Below are 23,994 nucleotides of genomic sequence, written 5' to 3' on the forward strand. Positions count from 1 at the left end.
AATAACATCAGTGTTCTGAATTCTTTATACTATGGCTGTAACACGATTTACTGAGTGTTCTGTAAAGGGCTTATATTATGAATGTAGGATGTAACTTCCGGAGGATGCATATTTGAGTCCATATATGAGAAGTTGAATGTACTGACTCATCTGAGTGAGACGCGATTGCCATCCGTGAGATATTGTGAAGTGCGGGGTAAAGTTATTGCCAAGTGAGTTTGTTCCTTCATATCATGTTTGTAATTACCCTTGTATGCTTGATATTAAGTGCGTGATGGTATTAATGACCCGCGATCGGCCGCGAGCATTAGTTTCCGTGTAAACCAAAAGTGAAAGTGCTGCTACCATCAGCATCGCGGCTAATCCCGATGTCCTCGTGGAGATCTCGTTTGTTTTATTATGATTCAGTTTACTATATTCTACATTTGTTATGCCTTATGCTGTCACATGCCCTTTATATAATGCAGCTTTAGTCATTGATGTCTATTTATATTATGTTTACATTCAGCATACATTAGTCTATTGACTGCACTTTAAGAGAGCTGCAAATACTGTGTTGTTTGGTTTGGGATATTTATTGTGTCAGTACATATATATATATATTTTCGTGTTTGATATTTTATTATTTATGTATACTTATTGTTTATTACAGGAAACTACCTCCCTGCTCATAAATAAAAGATTGAAATTATCTCCTGACTCCTACTCCTTAACCAGAGTGCTGAAGTGGTCAGCAACATTTAAAGAACTGGCATTCTAAATTGGGCAATACCCAACAAATGGTCCTTCGAGCCGGATCACTGACTGCTTCAGAATGTCAGCAGATGGCAATCCAACATCTCCTTCTCATGCCAGACCATTACGACAATGTCAAGCCCCCAGGTATCTAGAGGATTATGTCCTTGACTCCCATCACCGACCTGCCCTCACCTCTAGTACGGTTCAAAGTGTAATGGAGGAGCCAAAAGGCGCAGCAGCCGCAGTGTATTCGAGTCAAGCAGATGTAACCTCCAGTCAAGGTAGACATCTGGTCACACCCAGTCCAAGTCAAGCAGACTTATTGAGTATGGACTCATTAACTAAACTAATGGAAACCATAAACGAGAAGGACAAAGAAGAAAATGCTGAAATGCACAGTCTTCTCAGGAAATTAGAGCAGCTCAAGAAACGGAAACAGCGCAGAGAGGAGATGATGGAGCACATTACGTCTTTCATAAGGGAGGAACAGGGAAATGAGAACAATGAACCAGTACAGTCTTCTCCTGCACCTTCTAATCCATCAAGTCCTCCACCCTTACCCTCATGGGACACAGTACCACAATCAGAGCACCAAGTTGCTGCAGGCTTATCAATGGGACCAGAGAAGTCGTCACATCAGCTGTCAGTTATGGTTTCTAGACCAACGGTGGGGAGCCATAATGCTGCTTATGAATCAGTCAATCAGAGTCGTCCACAAACTACAGGTTTATTGTGTTCCCCTCCCTCATCTGGCATGGCATCTCCTATTCCCCATCCGCCACAGTCACAGCTATATGAGCCCATGTCCTCTCAGGCTCCCAGACCTCTCCCTAGGCAGGAACAAGCTAGCACTGCTCATTCAGAACGATCATTTCACCCCCTTGAACCACAGGTGATTTCGCCAACACCAGTCTATCCACGTTCTATGGCACCTTATGGCTATATTGCAACACCATACTCACAAATGCAGTTGGTGAATGCACCCAATTCACACAATCTTGCCCCTCCGTATCAAGCAATGATGTCATCAACATTACTTCCCCAAAATATGTTCTCAGGCCCAATGCCTTCAGTGAGCACGGCTGCAGTCGCACCACAGTTGGTCACAGCTCAGGTAGCAGCACCACCCAATGGTAGTATACCTCAACGTGCCCTATACAGCCCCCCAAAACCAAAAATTCCAGACTTCACAAACGACAGTGAACGAGATTTTGCTAATATGAAGCTAGCATTGGACAATTTGCTTGAACCTTACCCTGAACTAACAGAAAAGTACAAATACCATGTACTATTGGAGCATCTTAAACTTCCTGAAGCTCAGATGATAGGGCAGTCATGTAGGCATCATCCATATCCCTATTCAGCAGCTATGCAAGCCCTTCAATTACAGTATGGTCAGCCCCATCAACTGGCTCAAAGTGAAATAGCAGCCATCCTCACATCACCAGATGTAAAGCCCAATGATGGTCATAGCTTTCAGAGTTTCGCTTTGAGAGTTCATCTTCTGGTCAGTATGCTGCTGTCACTAGAGGGACCCAGAGGGATGGAGCTTAACTGTTGCTCACATGTGGACCGCTTGCTTAGCAAGCTACCAAAATACCTTCGAGATGGCTTCATTGAGTTCCTTCAACAGCAGGGAAAACTTAATGCCTTAAGTTTGAACCCTTATAATCTGCAGGACTTCGCTGGGTGGCTACAAGTCAAAGCACAGCAGCAGCGGCTGTCTAATCGACTAATGCAACGCTATCAACATGAAAGGCCTTCAAGTATTGGAAAGGAGAAAACTCAAGCCAGAACAAAGGGGACAAGTTTAGTACTTTATCAGGGTGCGGCCCCAAATGAGACTGCTCTTCCTACCCATCCTAAAGAGAACAAACAAAGGAAGCCATTTAAGGTACAATGTCTGTTCTGCAATAGTAAAGAACATTACATTACACGCTGCGACAATATCAAAGAGCAGTCAGTCGCAGAGCTCCATAAGTGGATTTCAGATGGAAGGCGATGCTGGAAATGTGCACGATTTCATGCACCAGAGATGTGCAACCTCAAAAAGCCATGCAGTGACTGTGGTAGAATACATCTACAGGTGCTCCATCGTATCGCACCTAATGATCAACCAAACACATCAGGTACGCCAGAGAGTCGTATTTACCTCACCCCTGCCAGTGTGACCTGTAGAGTGCTTCTTAAAGTGGTTCCAGTGTTGCTACATGGCAAGTTCAAATCAGTAGAAACCTATGCTATACTAGATGATGGAGCGCAACGAACCATAGTCTTACCTATGGCCGCACAGATGCTTCAGTTGAAAGGTGAACCTGAAGTACTGACTTTACGCACAGTGCGAGCAGATGTTACCCATCTTTCTGGATCCAAGATTAATCTGGAAATTTCCCCAAAAGGTGAACCCAATAAACGTTTCCAGATACTTGACGCCTTCACAGCTTCCGGTTTGGATCTAGTTGAGCAATCATATCCAGTACAGAGACTTCAAAAGCTGTATGCTCACCTTAGAGGGCTCCCTCTACAGTCCTTCCACAACGTACGCCCACTAGTACTGATCGGATCAGATCATGTTCATCTTATCACAGCCGATAAGCCAGTCCACCAAGGAGTCAAAGGTGGCCCAGTTGCAATACACACAGCCCTCGGATGGGCATTACAAGGAGCAGAGAGGAGCACACCAATCCACAATTCAGTACAGCAGTGTCTTTTTACAGCGGCCTCCTGTCCCAATGACTTGCTTTATCGCAGTGTTGAAAGGTTATGGCAACTGGACATCTTGCCTTATCGAAATGAGAAACTGGTGGTTCGATCCAGGGAAGACCAAGAAGCAATCAAACTTCTTGAGTGCAAAACACAGACAATTAATGTGGAGGGTGTCCAGCGGTATGCCACCCCTCTCCTGCGCAAACCTGGGGCTCCTACACTATTGAGTACGACTCGATCCGTCATGCCTACTTTGAGAAGTATTGAGAGGAAACTCCAGAGAGACCCTGAGAAAGCAACCATCTACTCTCGTGAGATTGAGAAGCTCATTAAAGCAGGCTATGTCACTAAAATTCGTCCAGATGAAATCAGCCAGTCCAAAGAGGCCTGGTACATACCCCACCACCTGGTGTGTCACAATGATAAACCAAGACTGGTCTTCAATTGCTCATTCAGGTCTCAAGGTCAGTCTCTGAACGATCAACTTCTCCCAGGGCCTGCACTTGGTCCATCATTATTGGGCGTTCTTTTAAGATTTCGTCAATACAATGTGGCTGTAAGTGCAGATATCCGGGGAATGTTCCATCAGGTTCGCTTGTTACCTGAGGACAGACCTCTTCTCCGCTTCATTTGGCGAGATCTGCAATATGAGAATTGTCCAGATGTATATGAATGGCAGGTTTTGCCATTTGGTACAACCAGTAGCCCATGTTGTGCCATTTTTGCTGTGCAGCAGCATGCTCGCAATAATCAAGAGAGCTACCCAAGTGCTTTACAGACAATCCAGCAAAGCTTCTATGTGGACAATTATCTAGCGAGTTTTCCCACCACATCGGAAGCCAGGGTGTCCGTTGATCAACTGCGCAGCCTACTAGCTACAGGTGGCTTTGACCTTAGACAATGGGCTAGCAACCAGCCCGCAGTGATCTCACATCTACCCACTGAGGCAAGATCTTCAGCTGCAGAACAGTGGCTTGCACAAAATAGAACTGATCCAATGGAACCAACTCTGGGCCTCAGGTGGAACTGTGCAGCTGATACACTGGGATACCACTATCGTCCAATAGAACATGCTACCCTGACAATGAGAACAGCGTATCAAATACTAGCCACACAGTATGATCCACTGGGCTTCATTGTGCCCTTTACCACACGAGCCAAGGTGCTCATTCAACAGTTGTGGTCTAAAAAGCGAGATTGGGACGACCCAAATTTACCACAAGATCTCAGCAGGGCCTGGGAAACATGGGAGAATGAGTTAAAACATCTCAGCGATATAACCATACCTCGTTGCTACTCATCTATTCCCCACGATGCACAACAACAGTACGAACTACATGTGTTCTGTGACGCATCCGAACGGGCTTATGGGGCTGTGGCTTACTTGGTGGAGTATGCAGATGTTATTCATTCAACCTTTGTCATGGCCAGATCAAGAATTGCACCTAAGAGGCAACAATCCATACCTCGACTGGAGTTATGTGCTGCATTAGCAGGTGCACAGCTGGCAAAGCTCCTGAAGGAGGAGATCACCCTTAAAATCCAGCAGATAGTTTTATGGACTGATTCTACAACTGTGCTAGAGTGGCTCCAGTCCGATTCATGTCGATTTAAAGTTTTTGTTGGAACACGGGTCTCAGAAATCCAGGATCTGACTGAGCATAGTACTTGGCGCTATGTTGACACACAGCAAAACCCAGCAGATGATATCACCAGGGGTAAACCACTCCAAAGTTTTACCATTCCTGGGCGCTGGAGTCAGGGACCCTCATTCCTAAACCTGGGTCCTGAGCACTGGCCAAAAAGACCTGAACCATCAAGGTCAGAAGGATTACCTGATTTAAAGGGTACCAATATCTGTTGTTTAATGACTGTGGTGCCAGATCATACTTTCCCCGATGCCACTCATTTCCATACATGGAAAGAGTTAGTGGAAGCGACTCGACAGGCCGATGGAAAGGCGACAGGTAGTCAACCAGATACTCAACTCATGGACCATCGCACAGCAGAATTGGAATTAATAAAAGGGTGTCAGGCTCAAAGCTTTCCTGAGGAGACCGCAGCCCTCAAAATGCACAAACCTGTACCAAATCACAGTCGATTAAGATGTCTTGCTCCAGAGTGGGATCCGGTGATGGAGGTAATCAGAGTCGGAGGACGATTACGAAGGCTGGAAAGCCTAAATGCTGAGGAAATTCACCCTATAGTATTAGACCCACAGCATCCAACCACAAAGCTTCTCATCAAAGAGTTTGATGAGCGCCTGCTCCACCCAGGTACAGAAAGAGTGTACGCCGAACTTCGGAGACAATATTGGATCTTGAGGGGGCGGCAAGCTGTCAAACATCACCAGCTTAAATGTTCATCATGCCAACGATGGAGAGCTCAGCCTAAGGTACCAAAAATGGCAGACCTGCCACCAGAGCGGCTCAGGATTCTTTGCCCACCATTCTACTCTACTGGAGTAGACTGTTTTGGTCCATATCAGGTAAAAATAGGCAGACGAGTGGAGAAACGTTGGGGAGTCATTTTTAAATGTCTCACAACAAGAGCGGTTCACATTGAGCTCCTCAACTCCATGGATGTGGATGCCTTCTTGCTCGCTTTACGACGATTCATAGCCAGACGTGGCAGACCAAAGGAGCTTAGGTCAGATTGTGGTACAAACTTCCGTGGGGCTGATCGAGAGCTAAAAGAAGCCTTTGCTGCCATGGAATCCCCATTAAAAGAGCGGCTAGCTGATCATCAGATCACATTTAAGTTCAACCCTCCTCATGCACCGCATTTCGGTGGCACTTGGGAACGAGAGGTTCGTTCCATAAAGACTGCTCTACGGGCAGCAGTTGGTGGCCAGTCTGTCTCAGAAGATGTCCTCACTACCGTATTAGTAGAGGTAGAGGGCATTTTGAACTCAAAACCGCTTGGATATGCCTCCACGGATGTTGCAGATCCAGATCCTATTACACCAAACCTTCTCCTCATGGGGCGGCGGGATGCGTCACTCCCACAAGTGACTTATGCTTCAGGGGAAATGGGACGGCGCAGATGGCGCCATTGTCAAAATCTTGTGGATCAGTTCTGGACTCAGTTTACAAGGAATTACTTGCCCACACTACAAACCCGCCAAAAGTGGCAAACTTCATCCGACAATCTAAAAGTGGGTTCAGTGGTTTTGATTGTTGACCCACAATTGCCCAGGGCTCAGTGGCCCATTGGCAAAGTGGCCGAGACTGTTATCAGTGATGATGGTTGTGTAAGATCTGCAAACATAAATGTTCAAGGTAAAGTGTACACTAGGCCAGTAGCCCGGCTTATTCAGTTGCCAGCCTTTCAAGATGACAGTAAAGACTCCTAAAGAATTCTCTTGACTTGCACATTTGCTGTTCAAATGTGGGGGCGGCTGTTCTGAATTCTTTATACTATGGCTGTAACACGATTTACTGAGTGTTCTGTAAAGGGCTTATATTATGAATGTAGGATGTAACTTCCGGAGGATGCATATTTGAGTCCATATATGAGAAGTTGAATGTACTGACTCATCTGAGTGAGACGCGATTGCCATCCGTGAGATATTGTGAAGTGCGGGGTAAAGTTATTGCCAAGTGAGTTTGTTCCTTCATATCATGTTTGTAATTACCCTTGTATGCTTGATATTAAGTGCGTGATGTTGTTAATGACCCGCGATCGGCCGCGAGCATTAGTTTCCGTGTAAACCAAAAGTGAAAGTGCTGCTACCATCAGCATCGCGGCTAATCCCGATGTCCTCGTGGAGATCTCGTTTGTTTTATTATGATTCAGTTTACTATATTCTACATTTGTTATGCCTTATGCTGTCACATGCCCTTTATATAATGCAGCTTTAGTCATTGATGTCTATTTATATTATGTTTACATTCAGCATACATTAGTCTATTGACTGCACTTTAAGAGAGCTGCAAATACTGTGTTGTTTGGTTTGGGATATTTATTGTGTCAGTACATATATATATATATTTTCGTGTTTGATATTTTATTATTTATGTATACTTATTGTTTATTACAGGAAACTACCTCCCTGCTCATAAATAAAAGATTGAAATTATCTCCTGACTCCTACTCCTTAACCAGAGTGCTGAAGTGGTCAGCAACATTTAAAGAACTGGCATTCTAAATTGGGCAATACCCAACAATCAGCGATCGCCTACAGCCAATGAGAGAGCAGCATTCACTTGTGTGTGTGTGTGTATACCTGCTGCAGGCCAGCGGGAGGCTGGGGGAGAAGTTAAAAGCGCTCTTTTTCGGTTTATTTGGACCCACAAAATGGAGGGAAAACTAGTGGAGGTTTGACAGGACTCAGGAGCAACCGTGTCTGTTTGACGTTTCATACAGAAAGAAATTAGTTTATTATCAACGTTGAGGAGAGATGGCTAATTCCCTTTAAACCCAGGTGAGCAAACATGTACATTTTCTACCCCATTAAAGGCTTCTTTCTCGTTATGTAGTTAATAACAAAAGATATACTACGTGTTTTTGGCTGTGAGACGTACTTTGGACGAAGTTGTCGGCGATTCTCCCTATAGTAAAGTCATACAATGTGAATGTCCATGTCGCCGAACCATCTTGCAGTGTAAACAAAGCAGCGACGAAACGCAAGCCCAGATAGTCATGCAGTGTGAAAACATCTGTGACACGACTAGTTTGAAAATCCTGCAGTCTGAACTCGGCATAAGACTCAAAACCACCCCAAAGTGACTTCCTCAATGTAACATAAGGGTTAAAATTCTGGCATCATTTGCTGACTTGTTCTAATCATAGTTTCTTCGGATGAACAGAAAATATATTTAGAAAGTAAGCTGGGCAAAAATGCAGCAGCCATTGACTTCCATAGTATTTGTTTTTCAACCATGCAGGGTTGTCCAACATTTTTCAAAATATCATCTTGTTGTTTTCAACAGAAAAAAGAACCTCAAAAAGGTTTTGTATGGCTTGGGTGTGAGTAAAATTAAACATTTGGGTGAACTGTCCCTTTAATGACTTAACAAAATTCCCATATAATTAATCCATGTAAAAGGGCTGTATGCTCCATTAGCTGTTGCCTTGTTTTTACAGTAATTCCATTAGCTTTAAAGGAAAGACGTGTTTAGGGCTTGACGGATCCCGGCGTGACTCCAATCTCATTTGTAGTTTTGTCCTTAATTACTTCAGAGTTATTCAATTAGACCACAGCCTTTTTCGGCGACAAAAGAACAGCATGGATAAAGCACGAACGTCAAGACAATAGATGGTAAATCTGGTCATTTTCGCAGTGATCTATGAGCTGATTGGTGGGTTGTGGCTCAAACTAAATTCAGTTATAATCGATTGTTCATGACACTTTGTGTATCAACCAGATCGGTTGTTTTAAAGCATTTGCAATGCACACTTGAAAGCAAAATTAAGATATAAATTCATTTTTCATATGTTTTCCAAATGCTGTTTAACAGATTTTTTTTCCAGCACATTTTTAAACGTACTAGTTTTAATTAATCAGTTATGCACTCGTTTCTTCTGTCTTTGCCATGATGACAGTACATATTTTACTAGATATCATGCAAGATACTAGTATTCAGCTTAAAGTGACATTTAAAGGTTTAACTGGGTTAACTAGGTAAGTTTGGTTAATCAGGGAAGTCATTAGACAACAGTGGTTTGTTCTGTAGACGAAAAAATATTGTTTAAGGTGGAAATAATATTGAATATTATATATTAAATAATTATATAAAACAGATTTTTTTTTTCAGCCAAACTTGTATAAAAAAATAAATAAATCTTTCTCCTGAAGAAAGTATTATAGGAAGTAATGTGATAATGTCCTTTGCTCTGTTAAAATTACTTTGGAAATATTTGGAAAAGAATAACAATCTCACAGGAAGGCTAATACGTAATTTTGTCTTAGCTGTACTAGCTGTACTTCTGCAACGTTTCTGAAAGGACAAGGATAAACTTAACACTTAATCCTGTATGTCTGAACAGCTTAGAACTGTCAAATCCACCATCAGGCTTTTCAGCAGTTCATCTTCACAGACATATAATTATCAGTAACTGTGTTAATGACAGATTTCATACTCCGTGATTAGTCTAGAAACCAGGATAACAAAGAATTTTCTTTTTATGACCGGATGATCCATGTACACTCTTAAAAATAGGTTCAAAGGGTTCAAAGGAGATGCTGTACGAACCATTATGGTAAAATGCAGGTCAATATCACATGTGGGTCTAAGATGAGACGTTCAAATTTGGTGTCTGTTTTAGATGGAATAATAAAGTGGTATTGTAACTCATATAAAATGCAAGTGAGCATTTACTTTAATATATTTTTAATAAACTTATTGCTGTGCAAAGATTAATCACGATTAATTGCATCCAAAATAAAAGTTTGTTTCGGCATTATTTAATATGTTAATACACACACACACATAGTTAAAGTCAGAATTATTAGGGATTATTAGTCAGATTATTATAATCCCCCTTTTTATTTTTATATGTTTTTATAATATTTCCCAAATGATGTTTAACAAAGCAAGGAAATTTTAACAGTGTTTGATAATGTTTTTTTCTTCTGGAGTAAGTCTCATTTCTTTTACTTCGGCTACAATAAAAGCATTTTTAAAAGATTTTTAAACACCATTTTAAGTTCAAAATTATTATCCCCTTTAAGCTATTTATTTTTTTTGATAGTCTACAGAACAAACCACTGTTATACAATAACTTGCCTAATTACCCTAACCTGCCTAGTTAATCTAAAAATCTAGTTTAGCCTTTAAATGTCACTTTCAGCTGTATAGAAGTGTCTTGAAAATTATCTAGTAAAATATTATGTGCTGTCATCATAGCAAAGATTAAAAAAAAAATCAGTTATTAGAGATGAGTTGTTAAATCTTATGTTTAGAAATGTGTTGAAAAAAAAAATCTGCTCTCCGTTAAACAAAAATGGTGGGAAAAATAAATAAATGGGGGGCTAATAGTTCTGACTTGAACTGTGTGTGTGTGTGTGTGTGTGTGTGTGTGTGCTGTTATATATTTTATATTATATAAATGTTTATATGGGCGAAGCAGTGGCGCAGTAGGTAGTGCTGTCGCCTCACAGCAAGAAGGTAGCTGGTTCGATCCTCGGCTTAGGTGGCGTTTCTGTGTGGAGTTTGCATGTTCTTCCTGCGTTTGCGTGGGTTTCCTCCGGGTGCTCCGGTTTCCCCCACAGTCCAAAGACATGCGGTACAGGTGAATTGTCTAGGCTAAATTGTCCGTAGTGTATGAGTATGTGTGTGGATGTTTCCCAGAAATGGGTTGCGGCTGAAAGGGCATCCGCTGCGTAAAAATGTGCTGGATAAGTTGGCGGTTCATTCCGCTGTGGCGACCCCGGATTAATAAAGGGACTTAAGCTGTCAAGAAAATGAATGAATAAAGGTGTATATGAAACAAATCATGCAAACGCACATTTTGCAATTTAAATATCTAAGAAAGCTATACTAAACAGTTTTGTAACAATTTATGTGTGTGTCATAACTTAAATATATATATGACACAAAACAAACTTTTATTTTGGATGCAATTTTAATCGAGGTTAATTTTTGCCCTAAAATTTTGTAAAACTAAAATGTCAAAATATGGGTGAAAATTTGGTTTCTTCATCATCATCATCATCATCATTCAGCATTAAATATAGATATGTAGAAAAAAAACAACATGGTTATTCTGAACTGAGTTTATTAGGTAATATGTGGTCATATTAAGTGTTATATTTGAATCATTAGACTCTTCTTGCTGACAAATGGGTCAAAGCTAGTGATTTGAAGAATAGTGGCAAAGTTTAAAATTAACAATTACTTTTTAGCTGCAGTATGATACTGAACTATTTCAATGCCAAAACGCTGCTTGTTCTTGTTCTGACAATACAAATGTTAATAAACATTGTAATGTTTGTAAATAAAGAACCTGTATTTGCAACTTTAAGATGCATGTTAGTACTAAAAGTATGAATTTAAAATAAGGTTTCAATCCATTGTCCACTTTTGTACTTTTATTTTTAAGAGTGTACTTGTCTGCAATTGTATTCGAAGACAAAAAAAAGGAAAATTTGCTGTCAAAGAGGAGAAAAATCTGGAATTACTTTCCAAAAGACAAGTTGATCATTGTTTTAAGGAATGTAAACATGAACGTGATCGTGAGAAACCTTTTTAAGGTCTTTAAGGTACGACACCTTTGGGAAAACCTTTCAAGCAGTACTTTTCCATATTTGCTTTTGGAATTGGTAGCCTTTTCCTTTAATAAATGTAAATGTCTCGTAGGAAGTTAGATTTGATTAGACAGGCTTTGGCAAGGTCAAATCTGAGGGTTCAGATATATGCGTATATATATGTATTAAGTGACATCGTTGTTTTAGGTAATATCCATCCTAGGAGACGTGTGGTAGAGAAGCATTTCTCTACATGTATACCTCTGATTCATATTTCTGACTAGTGTAATCCCAGGATGTGGGTGCGGTAGAACAAGATTCATTGCATGTACGTTCTCCTAAGAAAACAAACAAAAAAAGAAATGAAGAAAGAAATGAGGTAGTTTTCACAGCTGCGTTGCACTTCATACTTCAGGATTCAGATTCGTAACAAAAGCCAGCAGCATACAGTTGTCGCTGTACCATTTATATAGAAATATCTTTGGTTAAATACAGTTTTATATTTAGATCTGTATTTGATTTTCTGCAGAAGGCCTCCCTTCAGCTTGTGGTCCCATTGAATTAAACCAATAATCCACCTTTTGGTTGAAGTCCAGTGCCCTGTGCTAATCAAAAGTGCCAGCAACCACTGAAAAGGCAGAACTTTGTTTTGTTTTTTGTTTTTTCTTGTGGCAAACTTTCCAAAGTTGGCTTTAGACAATTCAGGCCTTGTCTTTTGTGTTTTATGCGTCACTTTTTCTCTGTAGATGTCACTATTTTTCCATGGTGGTATACAGAAGCCATTTTCAAGATCATCTTTGAATTTGCAATGCATTCTCCAATATTTCTGCATCCTATTCCAAATATCCCACCATAACCAAGGAATTCAGAAAAATTTCATTCCCATGGATATGTATAGACTGTTTCCATAGCTTCCCGGAATGTCATACACAGCCGCACGCTTTCGCAGACACGTTCTGAAGGGTGTTGAATCTATTACTGTTGTCCAAGAAAGACATTTTCTTCTCGAACTTTATCGGTCGACAGCAAGGAGTGTATCGCACCTTGTCCTTTTTCCCATTGTCCCGTCCTGGTCTGGCTTTCTCACTGGAGCCGTTATTCAGCTGCATGTGCTGCATTACTAAGTCATAGTTGCGTCTGGCATTGGTGCACTTCCCGCTGCAGTACCTGAAGCGCACAGTCTCCTCGCTTTCATACCCGAGGCCCAGCTCGCTCACGGTGAGGTTGATTTCATGTAACGAGCACGGCTTTGGGCCCTTTCGTGCTCGTTTGGTTCTCCGACCTGCCTCAGTTCTGATCCTCCTCTGCTTTTGGTCCACAAGGGTCGCAATCACCTTCTTCAGCTCGCCTTCGGTGAAGCTATGGAAGAGGTACGAGACTAGAAGAGAAACAAAAAATGAGAGCAATTCCAGCGTTATGGAGGCGACGTTTGCAGTAAGAACTTAAAACTTAGTCACATTCAAATTATATGTTAATATTATACTGAAACTAATCTAAAATTTAAACTAAAATTGTTTCTATTTTAGTTGAGGGAAATAAACGTAATGGATCTAGACCATTTTGAGGGATGTAAACAATAACAGTGGTCCTAATGTATTTACAGCTTTTGAGAATCACAAAAGGTCCAGATATTAATAATGTTATGACAGCTGTTTTGACGTTAGGTTATGATTAAATCTCCTCTTGTTACAGTTATGAAATAGTTTGACGACATGCAGGAAATGTTCGTCGGCCAACGACATCACCACATTAAAATGGTCTATACCAGTGGTTCTCAAACTGTGGTACGCCGCGGGCTGCCTTCTAGTGGTACGCAGAGGAATCCAATGTCATATGTACATGCAACATATACATATATATATATATATATATATATATATATATATATATATATATATATATATATATATATATATATATATATATAATAAATATATATATATATATATATATATATATATATATATATATATATATATATATATATATATATATATATATATATATATATTTTAAAAAATATCAAAAAATGGTTCATATATGAATATAATGACAAGCAGCATTTCCAGACTTTGATGAATATTATACTATAGGTTTACACTTTACATTTAAGTACTTGAGTTTTTTTTTTTTTTTTTACTTTTTAAGAACAGTAGCCTACCATTTTTAATGAACTTTTAAAAGCACATTTTAATTTAAACGTTGACAGTTTTATTTTTTCATTTATTTTATTTTTTTTTACACATAAACACAGCAGTGTTAATGTTCAAACTATTTATAAGGTTTAAAGTGGCTAATGATAATAAATGTTAATTTATTAATAATAGTAATTAATCTGTCACGTTTTTAAACTGTGCAGAGCTGTAGCTGCTTAATTAGGCCTACTACACTACTGTATTTTAATATTGGTCAAATGGTGGTACTTGGAAGGACAATGTTTTCTGAAGTGGTACTTGATGGAAAAAAGGTTGAGAACCACTGGTCTATACAATTATATACAATGTATGTAATTGGAAATGTACACAGCATTATGGATATTTACAGTATACAGCACACTTTGTAGAAATTCTGTAAATAAAATGACACAACCCAAAAGAAACGATGCTTAATAAAAGAATAAGAGATGGCTCTCTATAGAATAAAAATGATTGATTTTGTTTTATAATGATCATGGGAGTTGCGTTCTAAAAATGACCCGCAATAGGTAAAATCTGCGAAGTAGTCAGCTTTATTTTTTTTTACAATATTATTATTATAGATGTTTAAGGCTTTAAAACCCCTCTACACACTTTGTACACTTTTCTCAGACAGGCATTCAAATTTTCACTCTTTTCTCTCTTGTTTAAACACTCTCAAAGTTCAAACCTTTGTAAAAAAATAATAATAATAATAATAAAACGGTATTATAAAATTAAACCGGGCGAAGCAGTGGCGCAGTAGTAGTGCTGCCGCCTCACAGCAAGAAGGTTGCTGGATCGCTGGTTCAAGCCTTGGCTCAGTTGGCATTTCTGTGTGGAGTTTGCATGTTCTCCCTGCGTTCACGTGGGTTTCCTCCGGGTGCTCGGGTTTCCCCCACAGTCCAAAGACATGCGGTACAGGTGAATTGGGTAGGCTAAATTGTCTGTAGTGTGTGCGGATGTTTCCCAGGGAAAGGGAAACCGCTGCGTAAAAACTTGGATAAGTTGGATAAGTTGGCGGTTCATTCCGCTGTGGCGACCCTGGATTAATAAAGGGACTAAGCCGACAAGAGAATGAATAGAATGAAACCAAAGATCAAAACCTGTTGTCAGGCGCAAACATTCATCGCTGTTAGCAAAAAGTTAATGTGTGGATAATGTTGGCATCCAGCATAATGTTCTTTTTCCTGCATTCACTGATCGATAAAGCGAAAGCAGACTCCATACTTAAGGGAGTCAGTTCAGACTACATGATTTTCAAAAAAGTCGTGTCACAGATGTTTTCACACTGCATGACTAGCTGGGCTAGGGTTTTGTCGCTGCTTTGTTTACACTGCAAGATGGATCGGCAACAGGGGCTTTCCCATTGCATGACTTTACAATAGGAAGAATCGCTGACAACTTCGTCCAAACTACATCTCACAGCCCAAAACACGTAGTATATCTTTTGTTTTTAAATCCAAAACGAGAAAGAAGTCTTTAATGGGGTAGAAAATGTACATATTTGCTCACTTGTGTTTGAAGGAAATTTAGTAATTTCTCCTCAACTTTCTTTTTTAACTTTCTGTATGAAACGTCAAACACAAATGGGTGCTCCTGTCAAACCTCCACTAGTTTTTCTTCCATTTCTTGGATCCAAATAAACCAAAAATGAGTGCTTTTAACTTCTCCTGCTGGCCTGCAGGTGCACATACACACACACACACACACAAGTGAATGCTGCTCTCTCATTGGTTGTAGGCAATGTTATTTTCATTCACAACTCATTTCACATGGCATGATTTGAATCGCAGACAGCTCCAGATATTTAGATCACGTCTTTAATAGTTCATACTGTGTGATTGAAATCACAGGCAAATCGGTGCTCGTGAGTGACAGGCATTTGTCTGCAATTTTGTCAAAAATGACCTGTCGGTGAGTCAAAATCAGGGCTAAAATCATGCAGTCTGAGCTCGCCATAACACACACTGGATGCTCACATTCGCATGAAATGAAATTATGAAAAATGAAATTATTCAGATGCTGCTTTTTGGCGGGGCAGAAATATGAACAGTGGCCTGAGTTTTACTATAGCCGGGAACCTTTAGCCCCTTTCACACAGTGAAACCGGTAAATATCCGGAACATTTCCGGAACTACTTTACCGGTATATTCAAAAAAACGCTGTTCACACAGGCGAGGACGTTACGGAATTTTTCCGGAAAAGAGCATTCACACATCCATCGCAAAATGCCGGTAAATTCTGACATCATTAACCAGAAATGACCTCTAAACGGCTGCGCTTGTGTTTGTAAACATTTGACTACATTACAAACTCTTCGGATGGATCAGTATTGAGTACAACTCTAATGAAAACATAGGGTAACACTTTCGCATGTCGAGATGTTCATGATATGTGTGTGTGCTGGCGCTATGGGCGCTCACGGGCACACGCAAAGCTTGAAGGTAAACAAACAACGGATTATCATAAACATTTTAGCGATAATTATTTACACAGCATTAAGAAGGAACATAGAAACATTATCTGACTAACATCTAGCAGCTAAAGGTGTCTGGAAAAAATATTCAAAGGCTTTTATTCTCATAAACCGCGCGCACGTGAATGCGTCTGACTGTTCTGATTGGCTAAAGCAGGTGTCTCACGTCAGCCCGTTCTAGACGTGGACGCGCTTATTACGGCAATCTTCCTTCTGCATTCGCACAGCGCAGCATTCCGGCAAATTACCGGTAATGTTACAACTTCTCTTTCCGGAAAATAGCCAGAACGAATTTACCGGTATTTTCAAAAAGGGCCTGTTCACACATACAACCTTTCTGGAAAATTGCCGGTAATTTTCCGGAAAGGTCTGTATGTGTGAAAGGGGCTTATGTTTACATTTCTAAAATGCATGGCGCTGTGTGGTGCAGCGCATCCAGTGTGCGACCCCCCCCCCCCCCCCTCTACGATGGTCTTGCTGCAGACAGTTATAACCCTTTTGCGTTCTCGTTAAAACTCATACTACTAGCGATCGAAGATTTATGTTATTTGGCAAACTGATCACGTTCTGTACTGTACAGAAGACACGGAGGAGATTGATTGGTCTTAGGACGCCAAACACAATGTGCAGTTAAAAAAAAATAATAATAATAAAAATTCCCCCGAAACTGCAAGACCATGGAAGGTGATGGCGAGGGACCACTGTATTTGACATTTTTGCATTTATGAGGGAAAAGCTTGGTTATGGATGTGACCGCTCTCCGTTACGGATGTGACAGATGTGAAATTGACACTTGTGTGACTTCTGGTAAATCAAATATAATTGCTTGAAAACATTGACAGACATTTGAGTATTTTTACTGTACTGTAAAATACAAGACTACACAAAAAAACCTACAAAGGCTTTCGCTATTTTGATAAACGTCATTTTTTGTTTTTGATGGTAAGTTTGACATTTGCATGGAATTGCACATGAGCGTTATTGATCGGTGGTTGCGATTTCATAATTCAACCTAATTGAGTTCTTAGGCCAGAAACCTACTCCACACGAGTATGGAAAGATGTGTGTGCTTTCCAAGCTTTTCGCTAATGTGCAATTAACGTTCGTTTATGTTACAAAAAACTTCAGTTCTCAAGGGATGATCGAATGTCTGCGTCATTCTCAGGTCTTGGCTAATTTTCCATGGAGTTCCCTTTGGAGTTTCTTGCAGTTTTTCAGTAGAAAGTCACATTTTGCTCGCTGACAAAATATATTTTGGAGGCACATTTTTTGCTAACAGTTGTGAACAGGGGTGTAATATTACACGATGTTTTGGTGCACTCTTAAAAAATGCCGGGTTGTCATTCAATGTTTGATCAAATATGTTTAAATTTTTTTTCAATTAAACTTTTTTAACCCAATAGTTGGGTTTGTCCATATTTGACCTAATGCTAGGTACCAACAACCTAACATTTTATACTTTGGTGTGCACATATCTTTAATTCAATAGTTTTTTTTTTTTTTTATATATTAGCAGGGAGAGACAACTAAACATAAAATTACTACTTTTCATTACTTTTTTTTTTTTTTTAAACAGTGGCTTACTGATCGTATTGTGGCTCTGTCTTTAAGTGAATTCATTTATATTTACAAATTTCACATTAGGGATGTGCTCAATCCAGTCTCTCCAGTATTGAAAATGTACGAGACTTTAATCTTATTGCATAAGTGAGTTTCTCTGTTGCAAAAATATCATGTAATATATTTATCCAGTGTTCAAGATAAGCCCGAACTACTGCAGTTGTAGCCATTTAATTGCTTTCTTACATGCATAAGGATTCTAAACAGATACTTGTTTGGAAAATAGCTGGAAAGAGACTCTTGGGAAATTTGTGATTTTTATAGGACTTCTAGACATTTGTTAACATCTAAATTAAATGATAAAATTAAGTTTCGATAAAATTAGGGCTGCACGATACTGTGGAAATATGCAATATTAGTGCTGAATATTGACAGTGACATTTCTTATGATAGAAGTTTATTTTTATTTATTTATATTTATCTATTTATTTTATTTTTTTTGCTTATTTTTATTTAGTTTTATTACTTTTTTATTTGTTTATTTATTTATTTTCATTTACTTATTTTTATTCACTTATTTATATTTATGTAATTTAATTTATTTATTTATTATATTTTTTAATTTATATTTGTTTATTTGTTTATTTTTAATTATATTTGTTTATTTTCTTTTATTTATTTATTTATCTATTTATTTTAATTGTTTATTTAATTTATTTATTTATTTGTTTATTTTTATTTTTTATTTGTTTACTTATTGTTACTACTTGTTTTACTTACTTATATTTATCTATTTTTATTAATTTATTTATTTTATTACTTTTATTTATTTATATTTATTTATTTATTTACTTTTATTTAATATTTATATTTTATTTTTATTTACTAATTTATTACATTTATTTATGTATTTTTTATTTATTTACTTATTTTTTATTTATATTTGTCTAATATTTTTATTTACTTATAGTTATCTATTTTTATTTAATTGTATTTATTTATATTTATTTATCTTTTTTGTTTACTTTATTTATTTTTATTTATTTTTTTATGTACTTTTTTATATTTATTTATCTATTTGTTTAATTTTTTAATTATTTACATATTTTTATTGGTTAATTTATTTTTATTTACTTTATTTTATTTACGTATTTATTATTATTTACTTATGTTTAAACAACCTATGCATGCAACACACAAATGCCTGACACATAACATTAATTTAACTCATTGTACTTCCCTACAATATGGAAATTGCAAATGCTAGTATGGCAATAATGATTATTTTTCAATATAATGTGCAGCCCTAGTTTCAACTGCACTTTGAAATAATTTAAACATTGGCTTTCATAGCTAGTTTGCATGACAGGTTTATTTAAAGAACAGTAAAGGGCAGTTTCTATTTCTCATTATAGCAATTCTTGTAGCAACATGTAGTGGAATTGTGAAAGTCTGACATCTATGCGTTCAGCTTAGATATCTTTGCATTCATGTACTTGCATAAAGTGTGTGTTTTGACCTTGCTAATGTTTGCTTTAAGTATCAGCTTTGTCTCGTGCTTTTACTGGAATTCCTCAGAAGTAAAATTAGACACAAATGAAACAAATGTTTGAAATACAGTAAGAATGAGGACCTTATTGAGGCTAAAAGCACATTCAATTTGACATGAATAAAAACAATGCTGAAGGCTTTTGGCTTTCAGTAGGTTGCAGGCTCAGCGTGAGAACGTTTCAAGTCGGTTCTGTATTGCCACTGAACATTTTATGTTAATTGATTCTGACTGCTCATTTTTATTATGTATTGCAATCTCAGACATTTGCTTTTGCTTTGTATTCTACATTTCTTTTACAAGTTTCTCTGATTTGAGACTGATTTATTCAATAATCCAGCTCATTAACATGGTTAAAATGAAGCAGCAAGTTTTGCATTTTGCAGTTGAAGAGAATTGTTGTGACTGGCTGACTGCAATCAACATGGTACGGATAGAAACATCCACCATGGTTAGGTAGTAGCCAGAGCACAGTGTACACTCACCGGCCACTTTATTAGGTATACTTGTCCAATTGCTCGTTAACGTAAATTTCTAATCAGCCAATCACATGGCATAAACTCAATGCCTTTAGGTATGTAGACATGATCAAGAAGATCTGCTGCAGTTCAAACCGAGCATCAGAATGGGGAAGAAAGGGGATTTATGTGACTTTGAACGTGGCATGGTTGTTGTTGCCAGACAGGCTGGTCTGAGTATTTCAGAAACTGCTGATCTACTGGGATTTTGGACAATAGAATATTGGAAAAATGTTGCCTGGTCTGATGAGTCTCGATTTCTCTGTGACATTTGGATTGGATCAGAATTTGGTATCAGCAACTTCAAAGCATGGATCCATCCTGCCTTGTATCAATGGTTCAGGCTGGTGATGGTGGTGTAATGGTGTGAGGGGAAATTTTCTTGGCACACTTTGGTCATCATAAAGTCCTAAAGCGTGAATCTTGAACATGACAATGAGTTCCCTGTACTCAAATAGCCTCCACAGTCACCAGAGTTCAATCCAATAGAGCACCTATGGGATGTGGTGGAATGGGAGATTTGCATCATGGATGTGCAGCCGACAAATTTGCAGCAACTGTGTGATGCTTTCATGTCAATATGGACCAAAATCTCTGAGAAATATTTCCAGTAGCTTGCTGGATCTATGCCACGGAGGATTAAGGCAGTTCTGAAGGCAAAAGGGGTCCAACCCGGCCGGTACTAGTAAAGTGTACTTAATAAAGTGGCCGGTGAGTATGTTAAAGCCCAATACAGGAGTGCATTAAAGCAATGCAGTTAAAAACAAGCATATGCTCTTCTTAACCATAAGCCCAAGTTATAACAATGGACAGGCAAAAGATTCGAACACAAAATGAATCATTCAATCGACTCTAAAAGCGTGCTCAAAACTATTGAATCTTGAAGGAAACAGTCGACTTTGATTTAAACCTCAGCTGGATGCTTTCATTCACTTAGAGTTGTAAAACACAATGCATGCAAGGTCATTTTCAAAAACTCATAATAGGGGCTCTTTAAGCCTTTAAATGATACTTTAAGCTGAATACTAGTGTCTTGCAAAATAATTAAAGTATTATGTTCATTGATCACGGCAAAGACAAATGGTTATTAAAATGACTTAAAGTTACAAACTCTGTTGGACATCACTTAAAAACATAGTCATTAAAACTGTTTTAATGGTGTCATGTTCAATACTTTATTTTCCCTGTTATACTTAGTTATTTCTCCTAATCTAATGCTGTGCAATATATGAAAAATATGAGATGTTTGTTTTTTTTTTTTCGTCTTTTTTTCGATACTTAATCATCATGTTGGTTGTTAAAGGTGCAGCTAAAGGTTAGGATTGATGCCTAGTGGTTGAAATGGGTATTGCAGTCCAAGTTCAAAATAATGTAAAGTTTGTTGTTATTACCCTGCCCTTCCTCTGACAACTCTGGTTGCCAGATTGACAACACCTACAGGAGTGAGCATGCCTGACAATTTTGGAAACAAAAGGCGAAATTAAAATTGTACATGCTTTAACACATATTATGTAAATTACATACAAAGTCAATGCAAACACATGCATTGAGGTGAATTATCGCAGCGTGCCACGAATGACGCAGAACGTGCAATGCGTTTAAATGATTGAACCTTAGTGAAAAATGTGTGTGAGAGGGAAAAACATCCTGTGAGTCATGTAATGTGTTCGGTGTGAACCCAGCATTACACTAAGTTGCTCAGCTAATGTTTACATTGGTAATATTTATATTTTTTGCTATTTAAAAACCACCTCATGTGGATTTTTATGACTCTGAAAAACTATTTAAAGGTTAATATTATCAGCCCCCTTAAGCTATATATATATATACATTTATTTATGATTATTATTATTATTATTGTTTATTTTTATTATTTATTTTTATTATTATTTTTTTCATTTTCAAAAACCCATAATAGGGGCTCTTTAAGCCTTTAAATGACGCTTTAAGCTGAATACTAGTATCTTGCAAAATAACTAAAGTATTGTGTACAGTGATCATGGCAAAGACAAAAAATAGATATTAAAATGTCTTTAATTATGTTGAAAATTCTCTGTTGGACATCACTTAAAAATAGGTATTAAAACTGTTCAAAATGTGTTGGGGAAGAAATTCTCTGTTTAACATCACTTGGGAAATATTACATAAAAAGAATTACAATTTCACAGAAAGGCTAATAATTTAGTCTTCAAATCTACAGTATATCATGTAACAGAAAATGTATGCCTTTTGAATTTATGGTCTAACTTCTGGCCAGATAAAAAAAAAAAAAAAACTTATTGTTGAGTTCTGGACTTTATATGAGTTTTTTCTATTTTCATCTGTGTCTAATTACATTTTATGGCGTCTACTCACACTGTGGTCTCTCCATGACTATAAAATAAATGTGGATAGGCAGAACATTTGGCTTATGCAGTTAGTTTGGAATTTGTTCAATGTGTTCAATATTGAGATCTCTTGACTTGTGATTGAGACTTTGTAGTTCTGGCAAGTCTGAGCAGAGTTTGAAACTTTAAAGGTGAAACGTGAGATTAGTCGAGCCTCATTTCCACATCTGAGAAGCAGAAAACCTTTGTGTTTCCAAAGGCTCCAAATTTGATCTACAGTGTAATTGCTGTCCGGGTTTGGTCTTGCCTCTCTAAAATTGCAAAATGAGCATGTCCATATTTCAAATTAAACAGGTGCAATTTTATATGATAACTATATTTTGCATGCATTGAACAGCATTCGATTAGGAGAAATGCCTAAGATGAGTTTTTTTGTCCAACACATGGACATGACCTTAATCATTTTTGGTCATGCAATATACATCGCCTATAGGAAAAAAAAAAAAAAAACAGTCAGTATGATTGAAAAAAGCAGTATAGAATTTACTATAAATTCATTTATTCATTCATTTTCTTGTAGGCTTAGTCCGTTTATTAATCTGGGGTCGCCACAGCAGAATGAACCACCAACCTATACAGCACGTTTTTATGCAGCGAATGCCCTTCCAGCCACAACCTATCTCTGGGAAACATCCACACACACTCATTCACACACACACTCATACACTACGGAAAATTTAGCCTACCCAATTCACCTGAACTGCATGTGGGGGAAACCGGAGCACCCGGAGGAAACCCACGCGAGCGCAGGGAGAACATGCAAACTCCACACAGAAACAGCGAACTTCTTGCTGTGAGGCAACAGCACTACCTACTGCACCACTGCTTCGCCCTTACTATAAATTACTATAGTATATTTTCATGTTGGTGTCTAACGACTGAAAATGAATCTGGTAGCAGATATTATGGCTGCAACTGACGGATATTTTAATAATCGATTAATCTGTCAATTATTTTTTTGATTAATCGACGAATCGTATAAAAAAAAAAGAAAAAAAAAACAAGAAAAATATTCATGTCCAACCCTTCATTTTAAAAAGCTCATCCCTGAGCTGTTATAAAAATAATAATAAAATTAAAAACCAAGTTTCGTCCTGTTTTCAATTCAAAATATCTAAACTTTTTTAAATAAAGATACATACTAGATACCTGTAACCAAATATGCGCGTAAAAAAGGGTTGATGGGAATACCAGGATGCGCATAAATTTAGAAAATGCACAGAAAAAATGTGTGCGCGTAACTGAGTAGGATAAACTTTTTATTCGATGAGAAAATATGCACATATACTACAATGGAAACACTTTTTGGAAACAAATTTTATTATGTGCATTAAAGGTCATGTGATTTTGTTATAAGAGATCATGTGATGATGAAAAATGTGTGAATGAACAAACCAGCAGGCTGAGTACACTGTAAAACGTTTGACATGTTATTATATTATTATTGACCTCCAGAACTGTCAGGAGCGTCTGTGCTCTGCATCTCACACCTTCAAATGCCACCATGCATTCACCCCATGGCGACATCATCTTCTGAGGTGCAAGTCATTTATTAAATAAGGAAAAGACTCGCGTTGCTTCTCCTACCGCAGCAAATTCCATTTTTACTGTTGATATTTGGCACCAAATAATCAGGAAGTGACGATTTTGTTTCTTTGACTCGTTGGATGGAAACGCTGCACATCTTTTATG

The 23,994-nt window shown here is 38.0% G+C and overlaps 2 protein-coding genes across 2 annotated transcripts in view; one reads left to right on the forward strand and one right to left on the reverse strand.

Moving 5' to 3' along the window:
* Positions 1–114: 114 nt before the first annotated feature.
* LOC110438109 (uncharacterized) lies at positions 115–7,526 on the forward strand. The gene is made up of 2 exons (XM_068214942.2): positions 115–212; positions 653–7,526. Exon 2 carries the CDS (start codon positions 815–817, stop codon positions 6,797–6,799), a length of 5,985 nt encoding a protein of 1,994 aa, XP_068071043.2. The 5' UTR covers positions 115–212; positions 653–814; the 3' UTR covers positions 6,800–7,526.
* Positions 7,527–9,952: 2,426 nt separating this feature from the next.
* The window catches only part of LOC103910147 (uncharacterized), a 58,311-nt gene continuing 44,269 nt past the window's right edge, over positions 9,953–23,994 (reverse strand). The window contains exon 4 of the mRNA XM_009298925.5: positions 9,953–13,013. Coding sequence (XP_009297200.2) covers positions 12,559–13,013 — 455 coding nt within the window. The 3' untranslated portion in view covers positions 9,953–12,558. The remainder of the gene's footprint in view (positions 13,014–23,994) is intronic.

Source organism: Danio rerio, chromosome 2 (assembly GCF_049306965.1).
Source record: "Danio rerio strain Tuebingen ecotype United States chromosome 2, GRCz12tu, whole genome shotgun sequence".
NCBI classification, from domain to species: domain Eukaryota; kingdom Metazoa; phylum Chordata; class Actinopteri; order Cypriniformes; family Danionidae; genus Danio; species Danio rerio.